This window comes from Colletotrichum phormii (genome assembly GCF_030913505.1).
Source record: "Colletotrichum phormii strain CBS 102054 chromosome Unknown BDP81scaffold_3, whole genome shotgun sequence".
NCBI lineage: Eukaryota > Fungi > Ascomycota > Sordariomycetes > Glomerellales > Glomerellaceae > Colletotrichum > Colletotrichum phormii.
In genome coordinates, this window is record NW_026851445.1 from 2,395,797 (window position 1) to 2,409,290 (window position 13,494).

A 13,494-nucleotide genomic window follows, 5' to 3' on the forward strand; every position below is an offset into this window, starting at 1 on the left:
TCTTTCTGATCCAGTGTCTCCGTTTGTTTCTTGACCGGGCCGCAGAGGGTTCAGCCCGCGCGGTGTTTGTTCGACTCGTCCATTACACTTTGACCATCCACGGGAAGTAGAAAGGTAAAATGGCGTCGGGAGGGGACCTCACTAACCTCTTCTGACTTACGGCCGCCTCTTTTCATCAATCTTATTCTAACCTCGAAAGAGCCTTGTGTTCAGAGCTCGTCGCCTCAACGTTCGATTCTGAAAACATCATGCTCACGCGGCTGTCGTTGACTTTTCGAACTCTCGGCTGCCTGAGCCGCCTTGGATGCGGGAACCGTCGTCAGGGCCCTCCGCAATCTCCTCTCTTGTGCAGTAATACGACGTCGCAATGCAATGGGGTAAGTGGGTTGTGGTTGGTTGGCGCTTGTCGTGCCAAGAGGCTATCGCCAGCCCCCCATCTCGGGGAATCTGTGGGTTGGTTCGGTGTATCTGCGTGTCGTTCAGTTCGACTCCGATGCAGCAGCGAGTCTAATTGCCGCGGGCTTCTCGCCGCTGGAAGGGAAGTGAGTTTGGACTTTGGTTCAACACTGCGTCAAGAAGAAAAGCCAATCGTGACTCGTTTAGTGCGTTGTTTTAGCGATGTAATCGACGCATAGTTTGCGCTAACCAGGGGCCCCTTGTGGGGAATGGTGTTTACCGTCCAGCTGGCTCACCCCAGCATCCGGCGATTAGACTTTTGTACAGATGGAATCTATGGATCGTCTCAAGTAATTAGCTCCTCGGGGTCCAGCTCGCCATTTCAGCCCGATGAGATTCGCCAGGGCTGACCTAGCTGGCCCAGGCTGACCGTTGTAACGGCGGGTACCTGGCGCGTTGCTACGGTAGGACCTTGCGGAAGAGGGACCGATCGACGACAGGGCAATATACGCAAAATGGGTTGCAGAGGCACGTGTCCCGCTCTTTGCTGTGGGTTTCGTCGTCGCATGAGTCAGCCTGCGTACAGATCTGCGGTTCTACGAGTACGAAGTACGGATAGCAAAGGTTTCTTGGAGGCCATGGATTGATATTGGAAATGATGCCACGATGAGCTTCTATGGCATATAGATATCTTAACGTGCCAAGCGCACACCGAAGTTGTAATTCTTGCATTTACGGGACAAAATCGCCAGACAAAGGATTGCGATGTGATCGGAGACGCCGAAATCACATCATACTCAGCATATTGACCAACTTAAGATTGCTTCTAGGTCCTCCTATAGCCGCTGGTTCAAGTTGAAGAATAATGCGAGAGCGATAAGATTGTTTCAAAATGGGGGTGATCCGTCTCTTTGGGATTCTGCCACTCTATGCGCCAGCTCAACTCATGTCTCACTACAATTTCCTCGGCCGACCAGCTTACGCTTGAATTATTAGGAGGCTGCGGCACAACTGGAACCCCCCATGCATACTAATAAGCCATGTATTAGTGCGAACAATCCGGATGATCCTTGTGGGCCGCCTAGCTCTCGGGCCATAGGGCGCCGCCTCCACGAAGAAGCTTAGAAGGGGACGGGGCTCTTCCGAGTCAGTTGCCGTGTCATTGGCCTACTCCGTACTCTTCGACCCTTTCGGTCCAAATCAGCAACGCATCGTGTTGGACATCTTCGAGGTCATTGGCTCAGTTTTACGCAGATGCTTTTCTTTGTCCAGGGAATGACCTCTCATCACTTTCGACCTGGAGAGCATTGTCCACGTGCTCATAGCGCTCCATGTCTTATCAATCGACAAGGAAAGCAGCTCTCCGGCAACGAAGACACTCAGAAGAGTCACGGAGTGTTCGAGTCGGTGAATCTCCGACCTCATGTCCGAATTTCGGACGGATCTCGAAGGAGGTTCTAGACTCGCAAAAGATCCACATCACGGGCCCTCAATAGGAGCTAGCTGGCGGCATTTTTGCCTTTTTCCCGCCATTGGAATGTTTCTGACGGAATCGATTGATACGATTTTGTAAATCCGCGCTTTAGCCTTCGATCAAGCTAGAAAGGATCAGATAACTCAAGTGCGTCTCCATTGTGGTGGAATCTACACGTGCTATGGCGAACTGGGCAGCGACTTCAATGCTAAGCTTCGCAAGTTTGGCTTTTCCTCCCTTTTCTGTACGTAAACACAATGTACGTGAAAACACTATTCGTAGACACAACACGCGGCACCGCAAGGCTAGTTCAGTTGTCCTCCCCATCAAATCGACGTGGTCGTAACCCGTATGAATCGAGAGATGAAGCATTTGATCTCAAGCAGTCATATCTGATATTCTGACAGACGGGCGTTCAGAGCCGCTCACGGAAACAGTTACCTAAACTCTTCAGATTAGGCGCGAGATGCCCTCAATTACTGTGCTCTGCTATGTCTACCGATTGCAAGTGGAGGTGGAATAGCAAGGACCTCGTCCTGCCCAAAAGTCCAAACATCCCCTGCGCATGACGTCCGACTAAGGATGGAATGAATTTGCCAAATGAGAAACGTGCTCAAGGGCTCTGATAACGACAAAGGATCATCCCGCCCACATTCCATGTTCCACCGTGGCTGGCAAAGATGGAAAAGCACGGGCCCGGGTACTCACCGCCGTTGAGAAGCATAAGTTAGTTTATGCCATGGGACACTCTAATTTGAGTTTCAACAGTTCACGCGCTGCCAGTCACCCGGTGGATATCCATTTCATCACAAGTCACAAGATTCTATACGAAGCTGAGGGGCGCAACCGAGTTGGCATAACGTAAAACGAGCTACAAGTGTTATTGAAAACGCGGAGGAAGTCATTGAATCGGATTATCGTCCATCTTGGCACCGCGGAGGGAAAGCTTGGCGCGGATTGTTTGTTGTTCGCTAGGCAGATGTCATTTGTGACAGTGTACGATACGGGGATGATGATGATGATGATGATGTATTTAACGTCTGGTAACAAAAGGACGTGCCGGGCGCTATGCCGACATGGTCTATGCTAATCTAAACTATGTTACAGGCTACCGTCTTCACCTAACGTTCCTGTTTAGTGACTCGGGCAAATTTCGGAAAAGAAATTGGTCTCCTCTATCCATTCGCATAGAAGAGAGGCTCCCTTAGCAGAGCCTAATAAGAAATTAATGTTTACTTTGGCTATATGTTAGCGGAGGTAGCGCGGTGTAGCCTTGCGTCTACGCTTGTAGAAGTAGAAATGGACTGGTATCTTGGGTTTCCCACAGCTGCAGTTAAATAACGCATCTTAATAAGCGAATCTCTCGTAGTATACTACAAAGTCTCCATAATGGGATCTTGCTACGTATAGCCTTCCTAGTAAGTGCCGAGGGAGGCGGAGTTCGGGCGGCTTAGGATAAAGAATTATCTCGAGGTCGGCATATTGCCGAGGGCATTAGGACAGCCATTTTCTGGCAAAGGCTTGGAAGGCAGCTGCTTTAGCTTGCCTTTCTGGCTAGAGCATCCGCTTCTTCATTTCCTGGTACTCCCGTGTGCCCAGGGCACCACCAAACATAAACCCTGCCGGGGGGATACGGGGATGGGGATGGCGGGTGATGTTGTCAACCTTCTCGCACTTGGGCTTAGTCACGTAATCAAGTGATCGATCTCTTACACACTGGCCAGTATCTAATTGTCACGAATTAAGCTGTTAATGCAGGCGCGACTATACACAATGGAACATGCCGTAACTTGCGCTCGGGCTTACATTCGTATCTAGTATTCGATTTGCCACGAGGCTGACGTGGCTGTCAGGGGACCTGTATCCGTATGGAAAAGTGTAATGAGTCGACAAGAGACCCGAAAATCCCTGCGGTAGCTGGACCTCGGAGCAGGTTGGACATAGTCAATGGGCGGGCAAGCCTCAAGGGTGTTTTTCGTGTGCTAAAGCCTATCACATATCGACTCGGGATAGAATTTCTACCAATGTCTCCACCGGCCTCAAACCTTCCAACCCCCTTCGATCTCGAGCGCCAATTTCGCTCAAATTCCCTTCTGTCAGTTTTACCAGCGCACCCGAGCCCGATACCGCTTCCGTGATTGAGTTGAAAATTTCTTTTTCTCGATTGCGTCTTTAAAGGTTGGGTCCGGGGCCGCCATGGAGCTTTGTCTTCTTTCTCACCAATGCCGGTAGTGCCGTATGTGATATGGCTGCCCATGCAGCGAAGTCAACCAAGGCGGAGCAACTCCGTTATTTCCAGGCCCTCTGGTCATGGTCATCAACCGTGATTTCGTCGGGTGGTAGGCGGTGTTGCTGGATTGGTGAAGTTTGTTTTGTTGTTTGTTTTGTTTGTTTTATATTTAACGCCATGGCGGCAAGGGCGCAGCTGCCCTTGCGGCAGACCTCCCGGAGGGTATGTGGCGTGAAGGGTCGCAGGCTCTAGCTATATACTATATAGTACACGCCGTCTCCTGACGTCCTCCAAATCTTGCTCGTGAGCTACTATGTGTTCTATCCATCCCTAGTTCCCACTGGTGCCCTAGTTCCGTTATAACCATCTGGTTTCTTATTAGAGGTAGTCTGTCGTTTGGAGGATAGGTTATGACCTATCTTCTAGTACCGCGGGCAGATCTTCTGGAAGAAGTCTGTCACGCAGAGGAAGGCCTGGAAGCCTTCAGAGTCAGTGATTAGCCCCTTGAAGTAGCGATCGAGGGACCCTATAGGTCCTACGGGCTCCTGGCGGCTGTAGGGGTAGAGGGTGGGCCACTGTTGCCTCCTCAGTAGGGTCTTTCGGCAGTAGACTAGATGGTCTGCCTCCTTAACCCATCCACAGGAGCAGGTGAGTAGTGCTTCTTTGTGGTTAAAGCGTTGGTGATATTGTTCAAAGTCCCCGTGGCCTGACCGTGCCGCGAGGAGGTGATGAAGGGCAGCCCTAGGGAGGCCAAGTTCAGGAGGGCAAGCAAGGGTAGCCTTGAGCCCTAGTTGGGTATAGCGGGGAGTTGCCTCTTGTTTCCACCATCGTCTATATTGGCGTCTTGGCCGCTCTTTAGCAAGCCACTTGATACCTGATAGAGTAGCTAGTTGGACCCTAAGGACTGGTAGAGTTGTTCCCTCCTTAGCTAGGCTGTCTGCTTCTTCGTTTCCTTTAATACCTTGGTGCCCAGGAGACCAATGGGTTCGTATATCGTGTATCCTGCCTACCTCCTGGATCTCAAGGAAGGCCGCTTGTGAGGAGTCTGGGACCTTACCGCGAATCCCCTGAATAACGCTGGTATTGTCGATGCAGATGTGTATAGGCTGGCCTTGGGAGGTCTGAAGGGCCCGTCGGAGCCCAGCCCTCGCCCCCTCCGCCTCACCATCAAACACTTCTGCTAAGCCGAGACGGCCGCAGCCCTGGGCTATACGTTTATTGTTGCGGTAGATAAGAAAGCCGAACCCTGTAGCCCCGTCAGGAGCTTTGGAGCCGTCTGAGTATACGACCGTATGCTGACCTGGCACAGTCTTGAGCCAGGCCTGGAATTGGTGAAGTTTGACGGTTTGGTAAAACGCGTCGCTACTCTATTTTTCTCGGCTTCACGGCAGAGGGTGCCATCAAGGTGGGCGATGAGTCATTACGATAGAGCTCAACTAAGACGTTCGTGGTAAATGCTCGCCAATACTCCGGATATATTACTGGCATAGAGACAGAGTATCCGTACACCCCGCGATTTGGGAAGTTATATTGCGCCGCAAGTTGAAGAAGCGTGAAGGGATCTCCGTTTAAGACAGCTACTTGAGGGAATAAAATACCTTAAGTGGTGCAGACGGATTGTTCCGTTCAACAACCTCAACTCTCGGTATGCCAGTATAAAAACTCAAAGACGAAGATTTGTCCTAGAAGGGAAGATAAAGAGTCGTTGCCCGACTACGGAATAAAGCCCTTGACAACAAATCTATCCTGGTAGGCCCTATTTACTTTTGAACGATGCAGACATTTCACGAGTCAGGAATTGAAGACAAACATTGTGTAGTTGTGTATGATCATTCATATGAGAGAGTGAAGTCAATAGGACAACTCAAGATACGGGCAGTGTATCTATTATGAAAACTTGGAACTCTCTGCGTTAGTATAAGCTAGTGAACTGCAGCCTTTGCGAGAGTGTTACTTACCGAGTTAGCGCTTGATACGACAGGAGCGACCCAGGTTGATGAAGTATTACGTACAACTAGGTCGCTAAGATTCTGAAGAAAAATGCACGCATTTATTCTGAGCTACCTACATGTAAGTACTCCGCGCTGCCCAAAACCCGGATAGGACACATTCCATTGCTTCTCCTGACAACGTTTGCCAACGATGTTCCGTCCCCGAAAACGCCGTCACGGAAAAACTCAGATGCGGATCAAAAGCTCAACATGCAGTTTCATCTAAGGGGAAACAATCGGCTTCAATCGACGCTGTTCGCACATTCGCTCAATTGTTCGGCATGAGGACGCGACCTAGTATCGCCGAGATGTACAAGTTGATCGCAAGCGGGCGTCAATAAGATAGGTCGACAAATTGATACTAGTTGGAAAGTTTTCTGCGTGATTTTCAAGAATGTGTGACATGGGTTTTCAACGCAGATATGCACTCTCGATATGCAAGAGGCGGGATTGAGTCCATGTCGATATGCTGGCCGCGGACAGGAATCAGAGTCAATTGAAGTCTCAGCGACTGATGCCCGACAATACTTCACGTATACCATAGAGCGGTGGAAAATCAGTGCAGCGCCGAATTTTGGACCGAAAACAATGTATCTGCTCGAATACGTACTTTAGACACCTTGATGTATCTCGCAGTGATGCAGCGTACACCGAGACCAGAGTTGCCGCCTGCAGGCTGCAATGACTCACCCCTGTATCATCCTGTTTCAGTAAAAGCCTCAAGAAGTCGCGAATACGAAAGTACTGATAGATAGGAAATATGACAGGTAACTTCGTAATCAATAAAGGTGTGGCGGTGACCTACACTGATCACCCAGCCAGGAGGCCTGTCGATGTCAGCAGCACGTGGGCAAGTGCACCGGTCACTCCTTATGCAGCAATTATAGCCTGTACTGAAAACTGACAGAGTTGGAATTTTAATAGAAAGGAAGCTTCGTGGTAGTGCTGCCCGTGATTTCATTTGTGCCGTTTTTGGCAGGCAAGTACATCTAATTATTCCGTGAATAACACCACTGCGCAGGTTGATCAGACTAAGGGGCATTGTGCTATTGTAGGAGGAACTTGGTTGGACAAAGAGAAATTGTACTTTCTTTCCTCATGGATGTAAGAATGGAAAACGCTATACGTCATCAATTGTTTCGTTATCACAGGGGGTGGGGGCGGAGTGGACAATAAAACATATAACTCGGGCGTATCGGCTAGCCTTGTTTCGCAGTCATTTAACAGAGTCCGAACATCAATCCCACCATTTACTTCTTTTCTGGCTATTCACGTTGCAATTTTGCCAAGTGCTAGCGGCACAGCCCCTCCCAACTTGGATTGGCGGAAAATTTCCCTTGGCAAAACAATAGATGCTCAGTTACTCAGGTGGCCAGATGCGCCCCAAAATGACGTAACTTGTCACTTGAGGCGTAGGGATCATTTCCTAGCCGCTGGGCGAAGAACTGCGGCTGTGCGACATGCTAAGTTGTTAAGATAGCCGTCAAAAGCAGGAACAACGAGACAAAAGTTGGATAAATAAGAGACGACCTTGCCCAAAGGGCCACCGTTTTCTCAGCACATTGTGAGATCAAGTACCACTTCGTAAGATTTCTTGATTTCCGAAAACTATTCTGCCTTATACTCAATATGGGATTCGTAAGTGATTTACGCTGTTGAACAAGTTGTAATTTTGTACCTCCCATGCACTGACGTTATCTAGTTGAAGACCTTGGGAGAGAAGGCCGACAAAGTGGCGTTGTCTATCACAAACACAATGGGTTTGTAGACATTGAATCTCTCTTGATATGTTCAGCTACTAATATCATCAAGCTGATAGCCGCTCTTATTATTCCGGTGGCCCCGATTGTGTCGCAGCAGAAAGTGTCCCTCGAGATTCCAAGGGACAACGGGACCCCCCTCCACGCATATCCAAGATGACATGGGCAGAGACTCTTGAGGTAGAGAAGGCAGCCAAAGAGAAGCAAGCTGATCTTGTCAAATGATTTAGTCTCTGAGCTAAGAGATTGGTTGACAAATCTCGTTGTATGGCGAACCCCACATAGCCTGGCTGAGGACAAGATGGAGATCTCGAGTGGAAGCTCTTTACAATTAAAGCAGAATGCCGGTATTAATACCGCATATTTCTGTAATTATTACTAAGTGGCTCATCTATCGATTGAGTATTCTGTATACATTGATATGGCAGTGCGTGTAGCTTCATCCAAATCTTCGATTGGCAGCCCCAGGAGATTGTTGTCAGACGCGAAGTCCGCATCATCGGTCGGTTGGAAGACACGAGCGTACATCAGCTTATAAAAGCCCTCCTCCTTGCCTTGCTTAAGCTCTTCAAGACCGTCGCTGTACCTCTTTTTAGTGGTCTCATGATCAATGTTCCAGTCAGAATTGGCTGTCCCCGTCACTCGCTTGACACTCTCCAGCATGTTGCGCTGGTTAAACTTGAAGCTTGAGGCAAAGACAGTCTTGTTATGAAATTGGGAGATGGTTGTCGACTGACCGTCGGCGTTCTCGGGGAGGATCTTATGGCTCAACACAGATGCCACGGCGCGACCACATTGTGCCCATGTAGAGACCTTGATAGCTTGTTCGCCGTCGTCGTACAAAGTAATCGTGCGATTCTTCAAGTCGAAGCCAAAGGTGGCGGGATCTGCGACGAGGCTGTACTCGCACCAGAACCCGTTCATCAGCGTAATCGAAGTCAAGCCCGCTTTCTGAACCTCTGCGATATTCTCCATGGCGGCGTTTGTGATAGGAATGTCTCTCCTGATGGCTTCGGTGTGTGCGTTGATACTGTACGCGTTTGGCATGACGTATGAAATGCCTGCCTCGGCAGCAGCTTGAACAAAAGATGTATGAGTACCCGGAGGGGCGCTCAGTGAGAGCGTGATGATGAGGAAGTCTTGACCCTTCAAAGCTGCCACCACCGACTTCCTGTCCTCGTAACTGACAGAGGCCTTCTTGACACCAATCGGTAGGGAGCTAGTGCTTTCATTACGAGTGATAGCTGTCACGGTATGTTTCCCAGTCTTTAGGAGTTCCTCTGCGATGGCTTTTCCAATGTTCCCGCCAGCCTAGAAGTTATTTCGTCAACTATAACTTATCTCCACATGTAGATATTATCCGTAATAACTCACTCCTACAATGGCTACATTTTTGATGAAGTTTTGGAACCCCTCAGGAGCATCTCGTGCAAAGCCTTCGACCATTTAGTCTCTCGTCGGGGTGGTTCTTGATGTGTAGATCATGGAGCGACTCCCAGACCAATATAATCAAACAGAAGTCATCGGAATGGCAACCAAACTATTCTTTCAACTGGTAATTTGAACTATTGAAATCCGGCTTGCCGATGCCCTCGATAGTTCTGATAAATCCAGTTGCTTTGAAATCAGACACGATCTTGAGATATTTCCAAGGTGACTTACTCTTGATGGTTCAGACATCGGAGTCAATGGAATTAAATGTCAGCGCTGTTTGAGTAATGTTTTGGTAATACCGACATGGATCCGAGGCAACGAACTGTCATTTCCACTTGCGAGATCCCAACTCGGTCTAAATGTTGATGTTTATGTCCAGAAATGGCTAGCGTTACGGCATGCATCAACTCGCCCTATAAGCCATTTCGAACCTTGTCTTGATGCTAGGGGGTATTCCAAGGCCACTGTCCCCATAATTGCAACGTTCATGACATGGCTTGTAAGCTCGTGGAAGCCAAGATCGAGCCACTGAAAAAGTTTCATTACTCGCCAGGCTCACGTTGCTTCGTCATCCAGACCTGGCGCCGACCATTCACCTGATTTCTATCGGCAATTACGCGTCACTTACTTACAGTAGCGAATTATGCAGCAGTTGACTTAAAAACTACTGAAAAAACTCACAATTGCCTCTCAAGTTTCGTCACTCAAATTGCCTTATCATTCAAGCCATCCACAAAGGCAACACAAGCGATTACTCCATATCCTACATAATTATCACGCACAATAATGACCAAAGTTCTTGTCACCGGTATGACTGAGTGTATCATGAAAATGGAAATAAGGCTAATGCAAAAGCTTTCTGGAACATAGGAGGCACTGGCTTCGTGGCCGGTCATGTGATTGACACTCTGTTGAAGCGTGGACACTCCGTTATCACCACTGTCCGATCTCAGAAGAAGGCTAAAGCGGTACTGAATGCCTACAAAGACGTTTCTCATGGCAATCTCGATATTGTGCTTGTCCCAGATATTGCGGTGGATGGGGCCTTCGAAGGGCTGGGCTCTCTTGGACTTGAAGCTGTGATACACGTGGCAAGCCCAGTAAGTCTTAGGGAAAATTGACTGCTACCATCCCTTGAACCTCCTACTCACCGGTGCACAGTTCCATTACAATGTCACAGACCCGAAGAGAGATCTCATTGATCCTGCTGTCTTCGGTACAACGGGCGTTTACAAGGCGATCAAAGATTCCTGCCCCAGTGTCAAGCGCGTCGTCGTCGTGACCTCTTCCTTCGCAGCCATTTTGAACCCTGGAATTGCATCCATAGGCGCAGAAAAGACGTACTCAGAGGAATACTGGAGCCCAGTGACTCTAGAGGATGCCTAATCGATGGCATGATGGCATATGTTGCTTCAAAAGTCTTTGCCGAAAGGGCGGCCTGGAACCTTGTCGAGACCGAGAAGCCAAACTTTACCTTGTCCACCATTTGCCCGCCCATGATCTATGGCCCCGTCAGAGTGCCGGTCAAGTCACTCTACGGGATTAAAACCTCGAACCAGCTTCTGGCGGAAATCATTCTCGGAAAGCACAAGGCAGGTCTGCCGCCCACAGCATTGCCCCTCTGGGCTGACGTCCGTGACATCGCCCTGGCACACGTAAGAGCCATAGAGGTCCAGAGCGCTGGGGGCAAGCGTTTCCTTACTGCAGCCGGATTCTACAGCAATGAAGAGATGGCCAATGCACTTTGGAATAGCTTCCCTTCAATGAGGGAAAAGCTGCCAGAACCTGGTAACTTCGGAGGAGCGCCCAGTCCGGCTTTGAAGTCTTTTGGATACAACACATCCCGGGAGAGGAAGATTTTGGGCTTACAATGGACTTCATATGAAAGGACTGTCGTTGATTCAGCTATATCTTTGGATGGATTAAAGGAGTAGAGAGAGGCTCATATTCGCACCCCTCGATGAATAATCGCTGGCTCGGCCGAGGTTTCCATCGGGTTGTTGCGAGTGACACTAGCTTGCTTGCACCTAGAATTGATGCGGGAGCTTGTATTCCTTCCTCATCACACGTAATGTCCAATTAAGATGAACATAGAACATAAACTAACTTTTGCTCATACTACATGATGTGAATGACTGAGAATGTATCACAGAATTAGCCACATTGTTTTAGGCTCCAAGCGCGTAGCTACCGGTCATAGCAAACACGGTCCAGTAGTCTAGGTCTGGTGCTGTTTGTGTGACATGGAGTATCTCTTTAGCTGCTTTGAGGCCTCCAGATTCCCACATAAACTTCAGACATTCTTGCACCCATGCTTTTGCTTTCTCATCTTCTGATACCTGATTGATAGATAAAGTGGCGCCAGAAAGGTGCTGCAGTGAAGCTGTTGCACAGGCGAGAAAGGCAACGTATTTGTTTTGTGTACTCCTGTTAAGATAAACTGAGGCACTGAGGCGCACATCTGATTGACCGAATCGCGCCCTGTTCCATGAAAGGTGTCCTCTTTTGGTCGACTCTCTTAGGGACGTAAGTTTTGACAAGGTGGTAAAGAATGAGACGGATTGTGCAGATTGCATTGGAGACTTGAGTGATGTAGTGGTCTGGGTAGATATCGTAGAAACATCCCAGGATCCGCTTGTCTGCAGTGACTTTCATGGTTACTGGTTTCTATGATGGCGGGCGGGCTTTGTCCAACGTATCGATTCTTTCATCGATACCTTTTGCCTTCACCAGAAGTTCCAATGCCGAGATTCTCCCATAAACGATATCGAATTTGAGGTTGACGACCTGGGCGAGGACACCTAGAAATGTCCATTTCACGCTCTTGACACGATAGCCAATATTCCGACGAGCCTTCGTAAGCTCTAGAGGTACTCTATCTCCAACTGTGGCACAGCTCACTGTCACTGCCGTCACAAGTCTCGCTGCAACTTGGCAGCCTGTTGAGGTAGACACAATACTCGTCGCACGGGCACCGAGTAGTGATAAGCCACCTTGTGCGTGACTCGGCCACGATTGAGACTTTCCCGGATCCCGGTGTACAAGCTTTTCGTACATATCTAGCAGCAGGATGGTTTGAAGTGCTTTTTCCGCTTCGTCAGGTTCGAGTGAGCAGAGAATGTGATTAAGTCGCTGGATGGCCGTGACGTAACTTGAGTTAGCCAACCGGAGAAGATTTGGACTGCCGAGCTGAACAGCCATAAAGGCTAGGCTTGCTGCTTCGAAGCTCGCTGAAAGAAGATCAAGTGTCTTTGCGGTCCGGTAATGGTAAGCTATCTCGCCAATGCTTCGAGTAAAGCCTTGAATGTACGTCGAGAAGAATGCATATCGAGCTCGTGTATCCCAGCTCAGGTCCAAGGAGGCTGGGTGGTTTTCTGCGTGTAAGACACGGCTCCGACGAGCAGTCACCTTTTGTTCCGCCGAAATGTTCTCACTGCGGAACTGTATAGCGTCAGGATCCCGATATCCATGGCATATTAATCTGGCCCTGGCACATTGGCCACATTTGTCCGGCTGAAGATCACACTAGGGGCGACGGATCGTCAGTCAAAAGACTTCCTGAGAAAATTATGCAATAGGAATGTACGGTAAGTCCAGAGAACTTGCCTTGAGTTTCCTCCCCCTGCATGGAAGGCATGCCGGCGAGAGACGCCCTCGGTTAACCATTGGTCTGAACCTCAGGGATCGATCCCACACTTTGTGCCGAAATAATCTGACAAAGATGCGAATATCGAGGCGAAGCCCTCGAAGAAAGCAAAGATTTCCAAAATTTCCAACTGCTTCGATGATTACTGTGACGAGATACAGGTTCGGCAAATTTGCATCGGTTTCCTAATGGATGAAGTTGGATTTGTCTCATGGCGCGTCGTCCAAACTTCCCTCTCGCCTAAAATTATCTTGGCATCTACTATTAGTGTAATAAGTGGGCTACCACCAAAATCCTTAATAGCTGAAAACCCTTCACCTCTCCTCTGGCGCCCTCCTGCAATGGCCTCGTAGCCTCCGGCGGGCTCTGGACCGTTGCCGGCCTCCTCGGCCGGCCCTGATCGAGGCTCTGGACCCTCTTCAGAGCCGCCCCCATCCTCAAGGGCTAAATGCCGCCGCGAAACCGAGGCCTAGCCACTCCAGCCTAGCCTCGTAGGAAGCCAGCCCGACGCCCCAACAACAACCCCCTTAACGGCTAAGGGGCCCTCGACTATGACTAGGACA

The 13,494-nt window shown here is 49.3% G+C and overlaps 4 protein-coding genes across 4 annotated transcripts; 2 read left to right on the plus strand and 2 right to left on the minus strand.

Moving 5' to 3' along the window:
• The first annotated feature begins 7,616 nt into the window (after window positions 1-7,616).
• On the plus strand, window positions 7,617-8,157 carry BDP81DRAFT_134048 (uncharacterized protein). Its single transcript, XM_060581773.1, has 3 exons — window positions 7,617-7,729; window positions 7,794-7,851; window positions 7,904-8,157. Exons 1-3 carry the CDS (start codon window positions 7,721-7,723, stop codon window positions 8,074-8,076), a joined length of 240 nt encoding a protein of 79 aa, XP_060450079.1. The 5' UTR covers window positions 7,617-7,720; the 3' UTR covers window positions 8,077-8,157.
• BDP81DRAFT_341832 (CipA protein) lies at window positions 7,829-9,377 on the minus strand. The gene is made up of 2 exons (XM_060586036.1): window positions 9,226-9,377; window positions 7,829-9,162 (listed from the first exon to the last, which is right to left on the minus strand). The coding sequence occupies exons 1-2, from the start codon at window positions 9,295-9,297 to the stop codon at window positions 8,239-8,241; spliced, it is 996 nt and encodes a 331-aa protein (XP_060450080.1). The 5' UTR covers window positions 9,298-9,377; the 3' UTR covers window positions 7,829-8,238.
• A 694-nt stretch (window positions 9,378-10,071) lies between these two features.
• Window positions 10,072-11,219, plus strand: BDP81DRAFT_458251 (ketoreductase; the record flags this gene model as incomplete). The annotated part of the gene is made up of 4 exons (XM_060593389.1): window positions 10,072-10,093; window positions 10,156-10,385; window positions 10,447-10,625; window positions 10,661-11,219. 4 exons carry the CDS (start codon window positions 10,072-10,074, stop codon window positions 11,217-11,219), a joined length of 990 nt encoding a protein of 329 aa, XP_060450081.1.
• Window positions 11,220-11,453: 234 nt separating this feature from the next.
• On the minus strand, window positions 11,454-12,922 carry BDP81DRAFT_504958 (uncharacterized protein; the record flags this gene model as incomplete). Its single annotated transcript, XM_060595637.1, has 4 exons — window positions 11,454-11,668; window positions 11,745-11,924; window positions 12,003-12,726; window positions 12,872-12,922. The coding sequence occupies 4 exons, from the start codon at window positions 12,920-12,922 to the stop codon at window positions 11,454-11,456; spliced, it is 1,170 nt and encodes a 389-aa protein (XP_060450082.1).
• Window positions 12,923-13,494: the final 572 nt, after the last annotated feature.

Excerpts from the sequence above, each read along its gene's own strand:
- BDP81DRAFT_134048 (XM_060581773.1), top strand. Across the intron at positions 7,852-7,903 it reads GTCTATCACAAACACAATGG|CTGATAGCCGCTCTTATTAT; the intron begins GTTTGTAGACAT and ends AATATCATCAAG.
- BDP81DRAFT_341832 (XM_060586036.1), bottom strand. The coding sequence starts at position 9,297 with ATGGTCGAAGGCTTTGCACGAGATGCTCCTGAGGGGTTCCAAAACTTC. Across the intron at positions 9,163-9,225 it reads AAAATGTAGCCATTGTAGGA|GCTGGCGGGAACATTGGAAA; the intron begins GTGAGTTATTAC and ends AATAACTTCTAG.